The sequence below is a fragment of the Botrytis porri genome (genome assembly GCF_014898465.1).
Source record: "Botrytis porri strain MUCL 3234 chromosome Unknown BPOR_008, whole genome shotgun sequence".
Taxonomy (NCBI): Eukaryota; Fungi; Ascomycota; class Leotiomycetes; order Helotiales; family Sclerotiniaceae; genus Botrytis; species Botrytis porri.
In genome coordinates, this window is record NW_024066082.1 from 1,321,839 (window position 1) to 1,341,318 (window position 19,480).

Below are 19,480 nucleotides of genomic sequence, written 5' to 3' on the forward strand. Positions count from 1 at the left end.
TAGACAGTTGATATCTTGTTTACTTTAGCTATCGCCTGGAAGTTGGAAGAGCAATTTGGAATGGCAAACTTTGTTCTTGGGAATTCAACGCGAGGTTCAACTATGCAGAAGATGTCGTTCTAAATATTTGGTATTTTGCACTTAACTCGATCTTGAGATTCTTCCTGGTCCGAATCGATGAACGAATCTCGGTCACAATAAATTCCATTTTACTTTTCCCAACAAGTGATTTAGGTTCCATCTCTTCCATGTGATAAGTGATTTGCACTCCCGTGTTAAGACACAAAATGAAGGTATTTTACTGGCAAATATAAGTACGAAATATGACTACAAAATAAACAATGGTATATATTTCAAACCAGACGATTACAGCCCCAAACGGACTCCCGTTTTTATAACCTAATGCGCTTTGCTGACGATGGCATATTATTTACTTCATCATCACCATCAACTCGTAAGATAGCCCCGTCTAAATCGTCAGTGTCGCCCGAATCATCCGAAAATTCCTCAAATGAGCGTTTCCGATCAATGGTAGTACTCTCGGCGCTCACGATAACCGTGAACCCGCGACATGCCGTGTCGGCGTCGATGATTTTATCAAAATAGGGCTTCATATCGGCATTCGTGCTATTCTCTGAGAGACTTGGAACGAAAGCCCCGAGATAGATCAAGATATGAGTGGATAGGTTGATAAGAAAATGTTCGTAATCTTTATTAAGACTCATTCCTTTCCACTGAGCGTAAATATTCTCCATGACGGTATATCGAGCGATTTTGCTAACGATTTCGCTCATTTCTGTGATAATTTTGACTGGGGGGTCAACTGTCCAATTTGGATCAAGCGAAAGCAAGTTCTGTAAAGATTAATTAGCTTAAATTTTTTTGATGGATACCAATCAACATACCTCGACGGCACCCAGAAGACATGCCCACGCAATAGCTCCAATGCTAAGGCCGATTATCTCTTCCGTCACGGCTAGAACATCAAGTATTTTCTGGATAGAGCAAGCAGCACGCGGAAACATTTGACGGCGTAGAGTTATCCTCTCTTTGTAAGGAGTTGCAGACCAATCTAAATTGGCAACAAGCGAATTTGAGCCTGCTTCCAAGGTAGTGTAAACGCGCTCCCGTATCAAGTACCGTTGTAAATTACGCCATATTACAGCATCTAATGACTCAACATTCATGAGACCTCTGTGCCAGAATCCGCCTAGGCCCTTGTTGTAAATTTCATTCTGGAAATTGAAAGTAAAGATATCATTCAATTCATCACTTTTAGGCGACTTAAAAACTTGTCCCGAGATACCATCAGTATAATATGGGGGGAACTCCATAGGCCCGCGAGGTTCGCTTTTGCCACAAAGTGATATAGACGGATAAGAAGGCTGTCCATATCTTTTGTAAGCTTTTTGTGATGCTTGGCTTCGCATTTGAATCTCTTTAGGCTGCGGTTTGGGTAACAGATCTTCATTTACAAGCTCACAGAGTCCCGGTGGTATGTTAGCCGAGGTCTCCATACTTTGGCAGGCCTCAATATTATGACATCGCTCGAAATCCACCCCAGGAACTCTATCGGGAACTCCAAGACGTCGGTGGGGAGACAGCTGAGCCATTAGCTGCTGGTGTTGTATTTGAATTCGTCGAGGTCGTTGAGTAGATGACTGCTGCTTCTGTTCTGTCAATGCTAACCTGTCTTTATTCTCTTTCTCGATAAGTACAAGTTGCCTCTGGTAATCGCGGCACGCGAGTTCATTCGTAGGTATATTTAGCTTGGGAGGCGCACTCTCTAAGTTTGCCTGGTGAGATGTTTTTAAGAATTGTTGATGGCTATTTTGCTGCTCCCGTTTTGCCATTTCTAATCTCCTGTTATTCTGGTCCTCGAGAAGTCTGAGCTGCATTTCTTGATTTGTCAAGTCAAGCTTCTGAGGCAGACCTGATCATATTAGCAAAACACATGTACATATTGGTTTTCATATTAACCCACATTTTGAAAGACCCGGGCTGTTGGCTTGGGTAGCGGTGTGTCTAGCTTGTACACTTGGCACATCAAGACTACCGCGACCAAAACCTGACTGAACTTGTGAGAATAAAATGGCTTCTTCTGTAAAATTAGTATTGTGACCATGATGCTCTATGATATCATTACTTTCCAATGCGGGATATTTGGGTGAAGTCGGGATCATCTTCTTCTCATCTATGAAAAGCCTATCGCAGACGACCGCAGACTCGTCCATGAATTCGGAGAAGTTATTCGGACATTATTTACCTCCCGTTAAAGACAATAAAGTAGTGTCAGCCTGTATTGGAAAGCTATCGGCTTCCATGGAATTGTAAATTGGGCTCGCTGGGGAATAAGCGGGAGATATAACGTAGCCATCGACTTCCTCCAACAGAGGCCCATCATCGCCAAAGTCGCTATGATGTTTCTCCCATCCCATTGAAGAACCCAAGACTACACCACTTCCATAGGCGTAGAAGCGGCGAGAATAGGTGTTATCGGAAGGCGACGGGACGTCTTCCAAGTCCGCTTCCAGTCTGTCTCTCCCTAATTCTTGAGGCTTATTCTTGACTTTTTGGTGGGGCGATATTTCCGCTGGATCGGTAGGCTCAGTGATTGCCGAAAGGTTGCTCGGGATTGGCAAGTTGTTTGCCCATTCCTCAGTATCTTTGAGATTCATGTTGAAATGCCTCATTGCTGAAGAGCCATTTCATTTCTCCAGCTCTTGAGAGATTTTGATACTGAAGTATCTAGTTGTCGGCTCTCTTCTGCCGGAAATGAGCTTTTGTCATGTCTATCGGATACAATGACAGACTGCGGTATCACAGGTACATGGTTAGGATCTTCTGGTTTGAGAGAGCTCTCCACTTGTTCTAGCACTTCGACGTGTTAGCCCAGTTTCAAAAAACACTATCCGCATCACATGTTGCAGATCTCAGGGTTTGAACCTTAAAGACTTACTCATTTGGCCATCTAAAGAGTCTTGATCTTGATTTGATAAGGCGCTGTGGAAGGAATCTACAGACTGGTTCGCTTGAGCATTCAGGATTGGCGGTATGCTATTTGGCATCACTGCCATTGAAATGAATGAGGATGCAGAAAAACTGGTGGTACTGGGCATTCTAGTTGGTGGGAGACCAACATAGGTTGCCGATGTAGCTGACGTACTCAAAATAGGGCTTGAGCCCCCCGAAATAGAAGACGCGCTTAATGTTAACATAGGTTTTGGCCCTGAAGAGGCTCCCGTAGTATCCTTCATCGATATGCTGGCTAGTTTCAGTCTCGTGTCCTCTACTTGCATGCGTGTCTTTGTCGATAAACCGTGTTTATTTTGGCCTCCAATCAAACTGGGGTTATTTATACCCAAGGAGTCGATCATACTATCGGCTCTCAGTGCACTTAACACACTCAATGTACCCATCAGACTTAACTTTAAGTCACGAAGTCTCGCCAACAACTTCATAATTTCCTTTTCTTTATACAACCATTTAGTTTTGGCCAAAACACTACCACTTCTCAATTTCCGGATAATTCGATCAATTTTCGTGCATATCGTCGCACAATCCCCAATGATTTTAGCTGTAAGCCTATACACCCGATCTGCATAGCGACCATCTTTACTGTGAAGCAATGTGGATAACAGATGAAGCTCATCTGAGAAAGTTTCGAGATCTCCTGCCAACTCCTTAATATCGGAAGGGGCATTGGATAAAGCTTCTCCCACTTCGTAGAGGGTTTTTGATATCGTGTAGACGGTTCCTGCGAGTTGAAGAATGCTCGCTATTCCACCGATTACTTCAAGAGCCATGATGGCGAACCGTCAGGCTATCTCAACCTCGGAAGCTTCCCAATTACATGAAACGAATACTTGAGGCTGAGCCCTCTCCTCTCCTGCAGGTCATCCTCATATGGTCCATTTTTGGACCCATCCTACCGATATTCAATTGCTATTGGAGAAGACCTAACAAACCTTCCCATTTCAAGGTCAACAAGTAATCTTTGGCGCTCAAACTGAGTGATCGTTTGAGTAGTTTACATAAGGATGCTTAAAACACGTAATGTTGTCCTCTCAAGCAGTTCTCTAGAGCGATAGTTTTATTTCGCATCCCTTTTTGATACACGGACAGTTTAAAGACCGACGCTAAGCCTTGACGTAACGTTAGCTTCGTTTTACCTAGGCTATATTCCAGAAGCCTCTAGACTTGCATTCATAATCAGCCTCGCCATCGTCACTACTTCAATTCCCATCTTAACACCTACACATCTCAAACCCGCCCATAGTACGACGCATTGGAAGCCTATTCGAGGTGTTTATATATTCCTATCCTTCATCATGGCCTCCTCATCAAGATCAGAAACTCCAGAAGATACATCCTTCAGTACCATGGACGAAAAAGACCCAACATTAATTGGTGTACACTGCCAATACGAATACTGCAATCAACTAGATTTCCTCCCATTTCGTTGCGAATCATGTCGCGGAACATTTTGTCTCGATCATCGTACAGAAACTAGCCATCATTGTTCAAAACCTGGAGAATGGGCAGCCAGACGTCGGCTAGTTAATCAATCTAAACGTTCTTTGGGCGAGGGGAAAATGATGGCAGACGTTGAAAAGCCATGTGCATCACCGACTTGTAAGACGACAATTGGAACGAGTTTATCGACAGGTGTTCATTGTTCTATATGTAATCGGGACTATTGTCTTAAACATCGATTAGGGGAAGACCACGATTGTAAAAACCTCATACCCATAGGGGCAAGAGTTGGCAGATTTAATGAACAACAAACAAGTGCAAAAATGGCCTTTGGAAAATTAAGGGCTTGGGGAGCAGCTCAAAAAGCAAAGGTCGCATCAACTCGAGTCCTACCTGAACCGAAACCTTCATCCGCAGCTGCAAGATTGGTAGCCGTCAACCAACTCAAAAAGACGGCAAAGGGAGATGCAAAGGTACCTCCAGAAAAGAGAGTATACATAAATGTGGACGCGGAAGCCGCGACAACGACTTCGAAATTCCCTACTGGTGCTTTCTTTTATTCAAAAGATTGGGTAATGGGTCGAGTTTTGGACGCAGCGGCGAAGGCACTTCAAGTAGAAAATGTCAATAATCAGGGAATGGATGAGAAGGACAAGCTTAGAATCTTTCATGTAGAAGCTGGAAGACTTTTAGAATTCAATGAGAAAGTTGGAGATGCGTTGGTTAGTGGCAATCGTATAGTATTGCTCAGGGGAGTTGGACCTGCTGTGCCTGATCTCATTCAGGCATGATCTTCTTTTACATATGGGGTTTCTAATTCCTAATTTGGAGAACGGGATTTATGCGAGTCATTTGGGTGATACCATGATATAACTTACAGGAATTGCATAGGGTGCATAGGGTGGGAGTTGTGGTATTCTGAAGCTTTGCATATTAGCGTTCATTAGAACATTATAGATTACAGCAGTCCATTTTGTAATTACAAATAATCACTTTCCTTCAATCTTGTGGACACCCCAGATTCGATGAACGCTCTGGATACTCAAAGCATGCTAGTGCATGTCACAATAGACTAAGCTGCGCGTCTTATCAGTATCTCATCTTGCAAACCTCAGAAAGAGGCCGGATGACTCATTATGATTCTGAGAAACAATTTAACATAAACTGTTCCACCTGTCTCTTACTTGTACCTATTTCCCACCTGCTATTTCTATATCCCAATTCTCACGTCAACCATTATCCACCAAATCACTTCCTCGCTCTCCCTCCAAACCTCAACCTCCAACCTCCACCCCCAAACCACAATGTCCACCCCCCCTCCCCCCCCCCAACAAACTCCTCATCCAACAACCCCCCGCCCCCACCTCCACACCTGGACCCGTCACCTCCCCGCCTCCTCGCAATCCTCCCCCTCCATCACCCAAATTCCCATATTCAAAGACTCCTGCTCCGTGCGCGAACAAGTATTCGTCTACGAACAACGTGCCGTCCCACTCATCCACCATCTCGATAACGACGATGCGCGCTCTGTGCATTTCGTCATCTACGCACCTCCAAATCCTCATTCTCTCCTCTCAGACTCAGATTTAGAAACCTCCCAAATCCCCTACATCCCAGTAGGAACACTCCGTCTACTCCCCTACCCTGACACCCTCCGGCCTCTCCCCCACACTCGCATCGTTGCCGGATCTCCCACCGAAGAAATTCCACCCTCCTCAACCTTTTTCTTCCAGGCCTCTCCTACATATAAGATAAATCCCGCAACTACGTTTCACGATGGAATAGAGCCCTATATACGACTTGGTCGATTAGCGGTTTTGAAAGAGTATCGCGGGAAAGGGTATGCAGACATTTTAATCCAAGCTGCTTTGAAATGGGCGGGGGAGCATCCGCGGTTTTCGGAAGAGGCGTTGAGGGAGGAGGAGAAGGGGAGGGTGCCGGAGTGGAAGGGATTAGTGTGTTTGTATGCGAGGGATGTGGCGGTGAGGACGTGGGAGCGGAATGGGTTTGTGGTGGATGAGGGGATGGGAAGTTGGTGGGAGGTGGGTGTTAGGATTTTGGGGATGGTGCAGAGGGTGAGTGTGCGGGGAGATGGTGAGGAGATGGAATTACGGGAATGAGTTTTATGCTTTTGTTCTTGCTACATGTGTGACTGTATTTTCAGCTACATATATCTACTCAGTAAATGATGTATTTTGTGGATTTCTCTAGATTAAGATACATGTCCGAGGGTAGGTAGAATGATAACTTCCAATGACCCCCGAGAAGTTAGAGAAGTCAAATAGCTTAACTCGACCCTCATTTGGTCTAAATTGTATAATATACAGTTATCATCCATACCAGAAGATTATATTCGAATTCATCGCCTCCTGTTTCCCTCCCTGCCCTGCCCTTCCGCTCTGAAACGTAGTAGCATCGCCATGTCGAGCGCAACTCCCCAAGTGCCAAACCGCATCAGCGTATCTGCTGCACTTTTAAATAGCGATCTTTTTGGTCTTCCCGGGTCTACGCCTTTTCCGTTGCCAGGTAGTTCCTCACTATCCTCCTCATCCATCAATTCGCTCCCCAATATCTCCAAGAATGCGTCATTTGCTGTGTTTTTGTGTCCTCTCAGTCTTTTCATCAGACCATCTTTTTGGTTATTATCTGCAACTTGTGCGAAAGCCCAAAGAATGACATGAGTCATCATTAATAATGAGGCTCCATAAACCCCCGTATCTATCATATCACTTTTTGTTTCCTTGGCTACCGCGCTTTCTTTTTCTTGGCCGGTCACATCCACATTAAGATTTTTATTTGATTCCATGATTGCAACAGCAGCTCGGACAGCTACATCAATAGCTAATTCTGGATCTTCTTTTGCCCACAGTCTTAGTCTCTCTAGAGCATGCGCAATACCCGCATGACTCGATTTTCCAACCGCATTTAATAGATCTGTGAAAGGAATATGGAGGAAAAGACTTGTGATATGGTGTTGAACAATACAGATTTGGTGAAAAATATGAGATGTGGAGTGAGGTATAGTCAATTGAGGTCGTAAATAAGTTTTCGAAAAGCGGTTAAGCGTATCTGTATGTCGATTAGTTTAGTTATCGACATGGGGAAATGGGATATATAATACACCAACGTACAGGCTAGTTCTTGTCTCCTCGCAGAAACGCGGGATTTCAGGGCCTGTGAGAGAGATGAAGCAGGATGATGGCCGGGTGAACTTTCGTAGACTTCTGGTGGGATTTGACTGTTGATGAATTTGCTAGCAACTAAAGATTCTTGTGACGCATCAAATATCTGACGTTGAATTTCAAGCAGAACAAGAAACGCAGTATATGAATTAAGATTCGGTAATCGAATGTGCTGGGGTTGAAATATAGGCTCCTCTCCTGTCGAGAAATGACCCATGGGGGGTATAGGCGAGGGAGGGGTGAGAGAAAATAGAAAAGGTCCTACAGCAGCTGCAAAAGATAAAGACTGTGGTAGCTTCGCGGACCCAAGCGCGAAGTTCCAATCGCTAGCAGACGAGGCGCACCAAAAGACTTCATCGCAAGGACAGCTAACATCCACCAATTCACCAATTGTCATTGCTGACGATTGATTCCAAAGCGCGGAGAATTGGCGATCAGTTGCATAGACAACCCAGTAAAGCCTGTTAAGAGATTCTTCGTCGATCCATCGTTTCCATCGAACTTGGGGATCTTTCAATGTTTGATCCACAGACGAATATCTATTTGGCGTATTTGTTTTTTCACTTTCGTATAAACGACGCATGTGGGAGACAGCATGTCCTTTGAAAGACTCGGATACGGTGAATGCACGCTTATTTCCACACCATAATCCCATGTGGATAAGTAAGGCTTCGGTAAAAATCGTCATAGGATTTCGAATCAAGCTCATATCTAGACGAATAGCGGCAAGCAAATGCCAACCGACAACTTCGATTAAAATAATGGCTAGTCGTCTTCCATTCTTAAGGTGACTATAAGTAGATCCAACAATCATCATGGCAGATAATAATGGCGGAGAAAGTTGATTGGTATCCACGGTAGGATGATGAAGTACAGGTGCTTGGTGTGAGAAATGCTTAAAGTAAAGCCCAATGAAGATGTTCACCACATATAACGGTGGCATTGTGAAGAGTGGTCTTCTGTCAGTAACTTCGTGAACGGGAGATGTCAAGAAATCTCGCATTTTGTAATATGTTGACTCTGAAATATCATATCTTGGGTTATGGTTTTGAAATAAAGGATGATCAAATGGTAGATCAACTGGATCAGCTTCCAACATTGCATTTGGATCCAAGCTTGGATTCCATGAAGAAGGCCATTTATCTTCACCCCAAGGTAGATTTGGCGGTGAAGGGACGCGTGCGAGGTTTGCAGATCGTGTTGGCCGAGAATCCAATCTATCATTTTTAGGTTGATGGTATTCAAAATCAGGCTCGCTAGCTGGCATTGTAGAAGTTGAACCTGAACTGTCCAGTTTAATATTGCTAAAATGTTGCTGTATAGAATCTGGAACTGGAACATTTTGATTGAAAAGCTTCCCAGTATTTTCCCATTCGTTCCCAGTTTCAACCATGCTAGCATATAACTCGTTGGAAACCCACGCATTTCCCATCACGCTGTTCACTGGTTCCAAATAGGAAGTATGACTGAAGGGTATCTGATAAGAATATCCCATTATACCAAGAGGATTCGTAGGGAACTGGTGATCCAAGGTTGTGTCTTGATATGAATCTCGGTATTGCTGCGTGAAAACCTGCGTCTCTTGGTGTACAAAGCCAAGTACTGGCATTGATTGGGGTGCATTATTGTTGATATTTAGTCGTTGGCCTGCCCCGAATGATCTAGGCGCCGCTTCGAGGAACGGTATGTTTATCCCAGTGGGCTCTTGAAAGGAAGTCGAGTAATTTGCCGTTACCGTTTCCGGTAGAAATGATGGGCCACTCTGCAATGGAGATAAATGAGCCGATTCTGATCGACTCGTAGGCGTCCGATTGAAGTTTTCAATGTTTTCGTGGCTTTCGGGATCTTCAGAAGTCTTCCTTCGTTTCACCGATCCCCTTCGACCTTCAGACTTTGGTTCTTTCTTGTCCCATCTTTCATGACCGGCTTCATGCCTTTTTAGTAAATCACTGCGAGTAAATGTCTTTTCACATATTTGACAAATATGAGTCCGAGGAACATCGTCTAAGAGGTTATTTGTTAGCGGTGAACAAGCTTTTTAGTGTCCGAGGTTCATTCTAATCTATGCTCACTTACGGGTTTTCATGTGGCGACTCAAATTCTCGCGCCTGTTGAATGATTTAGGACACTGACTACAGCCAAAAGAGGAAGTTGGCATGGGAAGGCTGCTCTTTCGAGCAATTGAAGCTTCAGCGTCCATGTTTGCTGAGCCGTATGTTGAATCTGACCGAAAACTCGAGTGGACACCGCGTGTTGAAGGGTGGACATTATCAGACATACTTGAGTATTCGGAAGAATGTTCAACCAACGGCGGCGACCCAATGTGTATTTGAACAAAACAGTTTATATTGACGGAATATAGCAACAAGAGGCCTAGACCCTGCTCAGTAGCTTAGGAAGCGTGGCCGCATTGACCAAGCTCACCAGTGAAAGCCTACCTATCACGCCGATGAACGTTTAAAGTTCAAGCGCACGTCCAATAAACGATCTTCAACTTTATGAGACAGCTGTTGCATGAGAGAGTTGAGAACTTCCCCAATTATAGATTCGCTACCATATATGAAAGGAAGTTAACCATGCGAGAACAAAGTGATCTAGACCCTAAGAAACTCTGTTTCTCTACTTGCCCCTCCTGCCCGACAAGGAGTAGCAGTAGATCAGTAGTGGCACTGACCTCAAGACCTTCCGGTCTGTATCCCCTTGACCGGGAGAGACTAACTTGTATGATCCGGAACCTCCGCAATCCTTTAATTAGAACCATAAACCCCTAAGCAAAACCCCGTTCAAACCGTTCAATTTATCTTCAGTGACTGAGAGAAATTTCAAGTGGCTTTTGACCTAAAGAATGTATTGCTTGCGAGGCTTGCTCGTACCGCACCTCTCACCAGTATAGGTCCGGTAAAATTACCACAAAGTGGCTACCTCCAACCTTAAATAGATTACCATGCCTGAATATCCACTTTTCAGGGCTTGCAAACTATGTCACCTTGCACTAGTATGTTCTATCTCTCACGGTCACATCTTAGAGTAACCACCTTTCAGCCTTGATCCCGCCAGACCGTCATCAGTCACGGCATGCATTTAGAACGTCCCGTCCGGAGAGATTCCTAATGCGGTTCTTCTTCCCAGACGCCACCCTTGAATGTATTGTTCGTCTGAGATCTGTCATATTTCCCCGCAAGTCATCAGGTCATCGTCTATCGTGCTTGGTGTAACCTTTCCTTTGAAAAGCCGCGGTGACGTTATTGGCTGTGCAAGAAAGTTGAGTTGAACCCCAAGGATTTTCTGAAGAGTTGAAGTCTTGGAAACAAGTTTGTGCGATATAAGGATGCATCGGAATTAACCTGTGGGAGCCGATCGGAATCTGCTGGTGCTCTATTAAAGTTCAGTTTGAGTCAAGCTCGCCCTGTTTACATGGCATGGCATTATGCCTGCCATGATCCAAGGATTGGCAGATGCCCAATGATCGCTGATGTCGGTGACATGCCTCGTCGGCACATGCCCTCTTCCTGCACATCCGGCAGAGGTGCAAGGAGGATAGCATGGCTCGAGCATAGTTGAGATAAGCAAGCTGCAGGCCTATATTGAACCGATTTTTTGCCTGTCAAAGTTTTGAATAAATTATAAAAGAACGGCTGCTCAAGCGTTGTAGATGACGCCGTTTGTTTTCTCTTAATTAGAATATAAAGCCAGCCTGCATAACATTAGATGTTAGATGTGAAGAGTATTCTTGGGTTGCTTTTCGCAAAATCAATCAATCCTTGGGGATCTGCTTGGCATCAATTACATAGCCCCTGATAGGCGGACCAGGTCCCACATCTCGGTTACCGTATTCTGTAAGATCTCACAATAATTAGACTCCGGCCCCTTGCTGATTCTCCAGTCAACATCATATCATGTCTTATCACCTGAAGAGAAGGATCGACCCTTGGGCAAGATCCTCTTTTCTATTAAAGAGACTTTCCGTTTCTTACCACTTATTTAACTAGTCGATGGATCTTAAGTCTTGACTTGGTGTACAAGTCGTACAGTTTTCATATGTGATTTGGATCTGCCAGAGGGCCAGAGGAAATACCAAGCCTTGCGATGTGGGATTCGAAGACTGTTGTCACACTGATTTGGCCGAAGAATCATTCTCCTCTACTTGCCAAAGGGTTGGCATTTACATCAGGGTTTACTGCGCTCGAATGATAAGCATGGCTTGGGGTCAAAGACTTGCACTCCGCCCGCCTCATCTGATTACTGCCGGGACATACATGCGCGGATCACGCACATATACCTAAGAGCCGCCTGACATGTCGGCACCTACATGAAGAGTGATGTACTTGCCATTGCCGGGGTATAGATTATCAGTTGCAAATATCAACAAGGACTCACCGATGCTTCGACTGTACATGCCAATTTGTCTTCTACCGTGGCAAAGTCAAAAGTAAAATGGTGTGGGAATGGTTGAGGATATCTTGGCAAAAATCAAGTCGAGCTACTTAACTAGGAATAGACGTCAAGGTAAGTCCATCAGTCTATTGGAGGAAGGTATGAAGAGGCAGAGTCGATGAAGATGCGCAGATGTTCTCAGAGGTAGTTGGAGAATTACGCGTGTTGGCCTTGAGATAAGCAGGCTTGGTCATATCAAATTTAGAACTGAAAAAGTGGCTAGGTAGAACTGCGAGTGAAGTCTGAGCGAGATTCTCAAGAGAGTTTATGAAACTTAACATCGCTGCGCTTCAGATCCAAACTTATTCAAGCAAGCTGCTAGAGTCGCCCCAATCGGATTTGTCCCTCTCATATCTCAAACTGAGGTTTACTTGGTGGATACATCTTTCTAATATAGTATCAATACAGTTGAGGCGGTACTCATTGAATCATTCCTTCGGGGACGAGACTGAAGCTTCCGATGTCAACATTTCTTCTATTTCTTTCCTCTCTCCATTTTTCACTGCCAGGAGTGAAGTGTGCCTTTGAGGGGGGGTTGGAACACAACCACGCTAACGGAAATCGCCCTTCTAACTTTTTCCTTCGCCAGCTTCTTGATATTATTCCAACACTTTCAATTCTCAATCGCGCAAATTCCAGTAAATTCTACATAGCTTGAAGCGCGCATTTCTCTTCATTGTATCAACCTTTTTTTTTATCTTGATTGCACAAGACAATATTCTCCTCCAATTCTCCTCATTGTTGACCAATGAGGCTTTCCATTGAAACATTCTACTTTCTCTGCAATTTCTCTCAAGCATCAAAATCAATTAATTGATTTCCGGGTGACTGAATTCTTCTTCTTTGATTTGTCCAGCCGTATCTCCGTCTAGCTGTCTCATCACATCTCCTCTCTTTACACCTTTCAGTTTCCCGACACTCTTGTGGTTTTATCTGAAACCATTGTAACATTCGATGCTCGTGTATCGTCGATATTGGGTGGTTCTTCGAGCCAATAACTTCAATCTCCAAGATCAATCAAGCCTTGTTTCTGATTTATACTTGATTCTCAAGATCCAGACTTAGCTCATTCAAGGATATTATCCATCGCTCCAGCTAATCTCAGGAAGATAGTCTGCGCCACTCTGTGTAAAAATTCAGGTCTGTTCGCCATCACATTCAAAAAAAAAAATTCAGTTGGTAGTAATTAATTAGTTGGTCCAGTCGTTTCTCTCAAATCCACAAATTCGGTGTTTTGAAACCGAGCTCACCATGACTTTCATGTGCTGGACCTGTGAAGCTACCTTCGACACTAGGGAGCATATGTTCGCACATTGCATCAATCGTCGTCATCAACGGGCTTGGGTCTGTGTTGTTTGCGAGGAACTCAAACCTTTCGGGTCACAACAGGCAAGAGAAATGCATACTGCAGCCAAACACACGTTCTGTTGTCGCGACTGCAACGAGGCGTTCAACAACCAAGACGAATTAGATTCACATAATAAGTCGCAACATCAGCTATCTTGTCAATTTTGCGAGAGAGTTTTCCGAAACTCTCCCTGCGCGAAACGCCCATGTTGATGCTGTACATCCATACCACTGCTATGAATGCAGAAAATGCTTCACAGATTGGGCACACTTCAACGCACATGAGCCTGGACACCACAGCTTCAAGTGTTTGCCATGCGACAAAGAATTCAGAACGCTTCAAGCCCTTGAGCAGCATGCGCTCTCTCCCGCTCATCTATTCCAGTGCCAAAAATGTCGCAGGGGATACCTGTTCGAAGCCACTTTGAAGCAACACATTGCCGATTATCACACATGGGCCTGCGACCTGTGCCGAGAGATGCGTGAAGGACCAAAACATTTAGAGATGCACAAGAAATCAGAACACAGTAACTTCAAGTGCTCTGAGTGTGAAGCCTGCCACAGTCGTCGCCAAGGCACCATAGATGTAACATTCTCCCCCATTCATTGAGAATGACATCAACTCCAACATTTTGCAATATTTCCAGGGTATTACATGTCACTCTGCTTGCTGGAAGCTATCTTTCGAAAAGCTTCGTTTGGCAGATTATAATCAAGGCTTTAGATGTAAGAAAGATGGAATGACAATCGCTGGCACCAATAATCACCGTATTAAATGCCCCGAGTGTCCCAAATGTTTCAGGGACGTTCTGGAACTCTTCCAGCACGCTTCCGATCACATGAACTCACAGAAGAACACGAACCTGGCTTTCAGATTAATGGTAACAATGAAGATGCTACTTGTAAGCTCTAGCTGAAGTGTCTCAAGCCCGGCTGTCATCACCAATTTAGCATCCTTAATTCGGCTCGTCATCACTATCATACATTCAATATGGTCAAGTGTTGTGAGTGTGATGGATTCTTTAGTGAAGGAGAGGACCCGCAACTTCAAGCACATAGAACCAAGATGCATACTCTAAGACCAATCTTCGGCTGTGTTCAATGTACTCAAATCTTCTCATCATCTGATGATGTTGCCGCACATTACGCAAGCGAGCATGCATTTATCTGCGAAGCTTGTCCTGGAACCTTTTTCATCAATTCTGCTACGCGGGAAAGGCATTTCGCTACATGTGGCAATCTATTCGAGACATCCGATTCTGGCGATAGTTTCCGGACCTCGCGAACAGAGTTCTCGCCACTCATGCAACGAAGATTGTTACCACCAGTCATCAAAGTCCTTCCGTCTTCAGCTGTACCATTGGCCCAATTTCATGAGGAACCTATATCTCCAGCTCAACCACTGCAAATCTACAAAAAGCCTGAGATCGAGAGAATCAACGCTGCACAAGAACTCGCCCGAAAAATCCTCGCAGAGGCCAACGCACGCCCACAAGCAGCCTATCCATGCCAAAGATGCTCGCCTCTTGTGGAAATGTAAGAGTAACTTTGGATTCTTTGATCTGACCGGCTTGTTGTTGTTTTTCTAATTTTAGAGGGGCGAATTTGAGATGATCTTGCTTTTCGAGAAGTTTATGTTATAAGATGTGGCGTTCAATCGAATGTTAGGATAATGATTTCCAAGGAATTGGCAATTTCATATTGAAGTGGTCATGCACGAAGTAACGAATTTTCTTTTTGACGGCATCTCTGTATTAGGTAACAACAAACTGATACGAGGGAATGTCTACCTCTGTAAACTGTGGGTATCTACGAGTATGGAAGAAAATGATTTGATCGGATGAGGGATATCAAATTTGGGCATATTTATGTTTTCAAATACGGGAAGGCTTTTATTACATACACGTCTCTCTAATGCACTTAACAGTCAGTTTTAATAAAGAATTGATGTAACTATTCGTTTCCTACATGTTGCGATTCTTCGCTTCCTCGTACTCTCAACTCTTTTACCTCGCAATCGCGGCAAGGAAGTGGTAAGGCACTGCCGATTTCCCTATTCTTAACTATCTAAGTTTATTGAGATTTACATGCTTGGTTTTTTCTATGAGCGTGAAGGGAAGGTAAAACTCAAGTTCCTCCCGTTTAAAAGCCATCCTCCAACATGCTCCCGCAAATGAGGGAATTTATGCACATAGGCATGGCCATCTTTCGTGTGGTATCTTATTTAATCACATAGAATAAATTATTTTCATAACCTACAAGTTTAACGAGGTCCCGAGAAACTCATCAGTCGAGTCAATGTTCAAAATAACGAACCAAATACCGAGAACTTCCTCGTGGGGTCATACTCTTTGTCTATCATATCAACCTTCAAACTCAGCTAATCTACCTACCGTTCACTCATCCATCTCTTCACGCCCCAAACATTAATTTTGCGTTACATACCTAGGTACACACGGTACAGAATATGAACCATCCTACAATACCATTAAGCATTCATTTCAAGATTACAAATTTCAGATTCTCCAAGAATATCAATAGTCTACTACTTACTTTGCGAGTATGTGCAGAAGAATAGGTATTCCAGCTTATCATCAGGATTTCCACGTGAGAGAGTAAGAACATATCATAACCATTAATGTTATGACTTTCGACATGTTCATATAAACTTCCTTGGTAATGATAACTCGAAAAGATAGGAAATGTTTTAAACACACAGATACTGACTGTTTTAATTGAGACTTGGAATTTGGATATGACTGGATACTGGGGCTCGATGTTCTTAAAAGGCACGGCTGGCTTTCTTCCTGTTTCTTTTTCTTGAGAAAACCCCGAGTTTAATAGGAAAGACTTCAAAGATTTTACGCCACAGTAAGAGATATATCAAGACAACATGAGTACATCTGAAGGGAATTCAAAGGATAGTGTTTCTGAAACCCCGAAACCCACGGCAGAACTCTCCCATTCTAAACATGAAATCAAGAACTTCTCAAGAACGAACCCTTCCAAAACTGCTCATTCACCTTTGAAACCCAATCGCATATCCAGACACGTTACCTTCCTCACTACACCTATCAACCACATCACCCCCAGAACTCCCAATCCAACCTCCCAGTTTCTCACAAACAATCCTCAAGAATCCTCTTCGAATCATACTTCAGAGACAAACAACAACCCAGATAATTCCGAAGGCTCACTCGAAGAAAGTCTCCCCCATCTCACCATCTACACCAGCTACTCAACCACACAAAACCTATTCACCAAGAGCACAATCGACTGGACCGGACTCGCAAAGGCCCACTAAACCCCCGAACTCGGAACCATCAGTACGTTTCTCAATCAAGACGAACACTATCCCCAGCTTCCTCCCCATGAGAAGCCCCAATTTCTCAATCCCACCAACAAATCCCCTCACTCCCAATCCGACACCTTCCAAACCTTCTTCAACGCCCTCGAAAGATCCTTCCCCCAATACGATTTCGACACTCTCCAAAAAGCAATCGATATCATCGCGCTGGAGCAAGGGAAATGTGCCACGAATGGCGCTCCGTCATTTCTATTTCTCTATGCGCTTCTAGCGCAAATCTGGCATTCCGGATTGACGATGCGAGACGCGTGGATGAAATTCCAGGAGGTGGGGTTCGTGATGAGTTTTGGGAATTTTGAAATCTTGATGCGACAAGCTGAGGTTTTTAAATTGGGAGACAAGGAGGAGATGAATAGTTTGCTTCTTACGGAAGCGTTATGTGAAATTGCGGAGAGGGAGTTACAGATACATATGCATACCAAATATGAAGAGGGGTTATCCTCGCAACTTACTGAAATTTTCTCTACGGTATTACCGCGTATATATTTCCACGCGTGCGGATGGTCTAAAGCACTTGAAATTTTTAATGCGCATCTCGGTATGAAACTCGGTTTGCGCAGGTTTAAGAAATATATTATTCCGGTAATAGCACAGAGGATGAGAGCACATGATGAGAGACATACTGCGAGGATAAGGAGAGTGTTGAAGAAGGAAGCCGTGAAGACGGGGATGGAGATCACGCCGGGAACGTTCTGTGGGGTGTTTAATGGGATGACGGGGTTTGAGCTTGAGGAGGTGGTTTTGAGGGATGTGCAGAATTATTTGTTGGGGGTATGGAGGGTGTGGGGGTATATGGATGGATGGATGGGTGGGTGGGTGGGTGGATGGGTGGAGATGGGGGTGGAATTGAGAGAGGAGAGTGCTTTATTGGGGATTGAAGAAAGGGGGAAGGAAGCGAAATGGAAATGGGAAATTGGAAATTTAATCACACCATCATTGATATTCACTTTTAATCAATAATCCTCAAGATCGATTTACACAATCGCAAATCCATCTTCATATCTCAGATAAATATGTACACTATTATCATATGTGAACATCAGCAGCCCATTTACTTCTCGTCCCTGTCGGCAAATCAAGCGAGATTCTCGCGTTTCCTTGATTGATCTAGGATTCCTTGATATAAATCACAAAGGTCTATATATCATCTTTAATAATTTCCACACCACCACCACAACAACGAACTCCAAACTTCAACTCAGCACAGAAAGAAAGAAAATTGAAACCGCAAAGTAAGTATGTAAACATTCTATCCCAATACATTCCTTCTCCTCATCTCTCCTCATCTCTCGCCAAATAGAACCGAAGGTTCACAATCCAAGAAGCAACAAGCAAGCAAACAAGCAAGCAACCTCCCTTCAAATCTCCGCTCCGCTCAACTTCACTACATTACAGTACCTATATCTGCCACAAATCCATTAATCATCAAATATTCCAAAACATCAAACCCATTTATTCTTCAAGCCAATATTGGAACAATCATTATAATGCAGAATTAAATCTCAAAACCTATTATACCTACTCAGAATTTATAATTTTAGAACTTAGAACTCAAAGCTCAAAACTCAGAACTCAGAACTCACAAACAAGCGAATCTTCCACACAATAACTTTACAGCGCAAAAAATCAACTTCTTCATAATGATCATACCAAACCAAAACAAAATACTCAACTACAAAACTCCATAATTCAAATCCCAAACTAGGGGTTTACGAACCGAATATCCGCTCCAAGTATCCGAAAAGAGAAATTCATAATCTTCAAACAATAACAATATTTCCACAACAGAAACCCCGACTTTTTGAATATTTGTAATCTTTCATAAGTTAGTTGGACTTGTAAATCTGCAAATAGTATTATACAACTCAACTAATGTGGGAAAGTTTCTTGGGGTATAGAGTTATAGAGTTATCATTATTAAGGTATCCGAATTCACATTCTAGCTGCTTGCTCATCAGTCAAATATCAATGCGATGAAGAATCTAAGGCGCAACTACATAGTAGATAGGTACACTAATATCATATATGTCAAATGTATATGTCACCATACATACAAGTCTTACATATCTAATATCCAATATCCAATATCCAGTCTCCAATCTCCAATCTCCAATCTCCAATCTCCAGTCTCCAATCTCCAATCTCCAATCTCCAATCTCCAATCTCCAATCTCCAATCTCCAATCTCCAATCTCCAACACACCACACCACACCCCAATCCAAAATCAGAAGGCAGTCCACAACACAAGGTAAGATTACCAATTCACACAAAAAATCCTACTCTTAGATACTTCTAGATATTTCCTCCAGCGCACATACAAATGATACTCGTGCAAGATGCAATAATCTGAAGCAGGAGAGTATCTAGAACGAAACTGGAGATGGTAGGAACATTGAATATGCATCGCCCTGCTCAATCGTGGTAGAGATTCCTCACGGGTGCTTTTGAACTTTCAAAAGGGGTAGAAGAGAAGTGAGAAATGGACAAAGGGGGGAGAAGGAGTTGCAAAAATGAGGCCTGTTCCCGCTCAAGAAGCTCGGTTATCCGTTTCGCCGGATGACTGTTCCCTCATATGCTTAAATTGACTTAGTATCTCGGTATATGTCGATCGATCTATTATACTTGTATATACTATATATAATGGCATCCCAAAGAAAGGATGGCAAATCGGCCT

The 19,480-nt window shown here is 43.6% G+C and overlaps 7 protein-coding genes across 7 annotated transcripts; 4 read left to right on the plus strand and 3 right to left on the minus strand.

Annotated features, from left to right (window-relative positions):
- Window positions 1-392: 392 nt before the first annotated feature.
- EAF01_006515 (uncharacterized protein) lies at window positions 393-2,678 on the minus strand (the record flags this gene model as incomplete). The annotated part of the gene is made up of 4 exons (XM_038914769.1): window positions 393-854; window positions 906-1,933; window positions 1,985-2,101; window positions 2,267-2,678. 4 exons carry the CDS (start codon window positions 2,676-2,678, stop codon window positions 393-395), a joined length of 2,019 nt encoding a protein of 672 aa, XP_038769724.1.
- Window positions 2,679-2,689: 11 nt separating this feature from the next.
- On the minus strand, window positions 2,690-3,806 carry EAF01_006516 (uncharacterized protein; the record flags this gene model as incomplete). Its single annotated transcript, XM_038914770.1, has 2 exons — window positions 2,690-2,877; window positions 2,960-3,806. 2 exons carry the CDS (start codon window positions 3,804-3,806, stop codon window positions 2,690-2,692), a joined length of 1,035 nt encoding a protein of 344 aa, XP_038769725.1.
- Window positions 3,807-4,331: 525 nt separating this feature from the next.
- On the plus strand, window positions 4,332-5,267 carry EAF01_006517 (uncharacterized protein; the record flags this gene model as incomplete). The annotated part of the gene is made up of 1 exon (XM_038914771.1): window positions 4,332-5,267. The coding sequence occupies one exon, from the start codon at window positions 4,332-4,334 to the stop codon at window positions 5,265-5,267; it is 936 nt and encodes a 311-aa protein (XP_038769726.1).
- Window positions 5,268-5,780: 513 nt separating this feature from the next.
- Window positions 5,781-6,596, plus strand: EAF01_006518 (uncharacterized protein; the record flags this gene model as incomplete). Its single annotated transcript, XM_038914772.1, has 1 exon — window positions 5,781-6,596. One exon carries the CDS (start codon window positions 5,781-5,783, stop codon window positions 6,594-6,596), a length of 816 nt encoding a protein of 271 aa, XP_038769727.1.
- Window positions 6,597-6,720: 124 nt separating this feature from the next.
- Window positions 6,721-10,592, minus strand: EAF01_006519 (uncharacterized protein). Its single transcript, XM_038914773.1, has 3 exons — window positions 9,735-10,592; window positions 7,608-9,662; window positions 6,721-7,545 (listed from the first exon to the last, which is right to left on the minus strand). The coding sequence occupies exons 1-3, from the start codon at window positions 9,934-9,936 to the stop codon at window positions 6,836-6,838; spliced, it is 2,967 nt and encodes a 988-aa protein (XP_038769728.1). The 5' UTR covers window positions 9,937-10,592; the 3' UTR covers window positions 6,721-6,835.
- A 3,838-nt stretch (window positions 10,593-14,430) lies between these two features.
- EAF01_006520 (uncharacterized protein) lies at window positions 14,431-14,979 on the plus strand (the record flags this gene model as incomplete). Its single annotated transcript, XM_038914774.1, has 1 exon — window positions 14,431-14,979. One exon carries the CDS (start codon window positions 14,431-14,433, stop codon window positions 14,977-14,979), a length of 549 nt encoding a protein of 182 aa, XP_038769729.1.
- Window positions 14,980-16,332: 1,353 nt separating this feature from the next.
- On the plus strand, window positions 16,333-17,766 carry EAF01_006521 (uncharacterized protein; the record flags this gene model as incomplete). The annotated part of the gene is made up of 3 exons (XM_038914775.1): window positions 16,333-16,645; window positions 16,674-16,765; window positions 16,801-17,766. The coding sequence occupies 3 exons, from the start codon at window positions 16,333-16,335 to the stop codon at window positions 17,764-17,766; spliced, it is 1,371 nt and encodes a 456-aa protein (XP_038769730.1).
- Window positions 17,767-19,480: the final 1,714 nt, after the last annotated feature.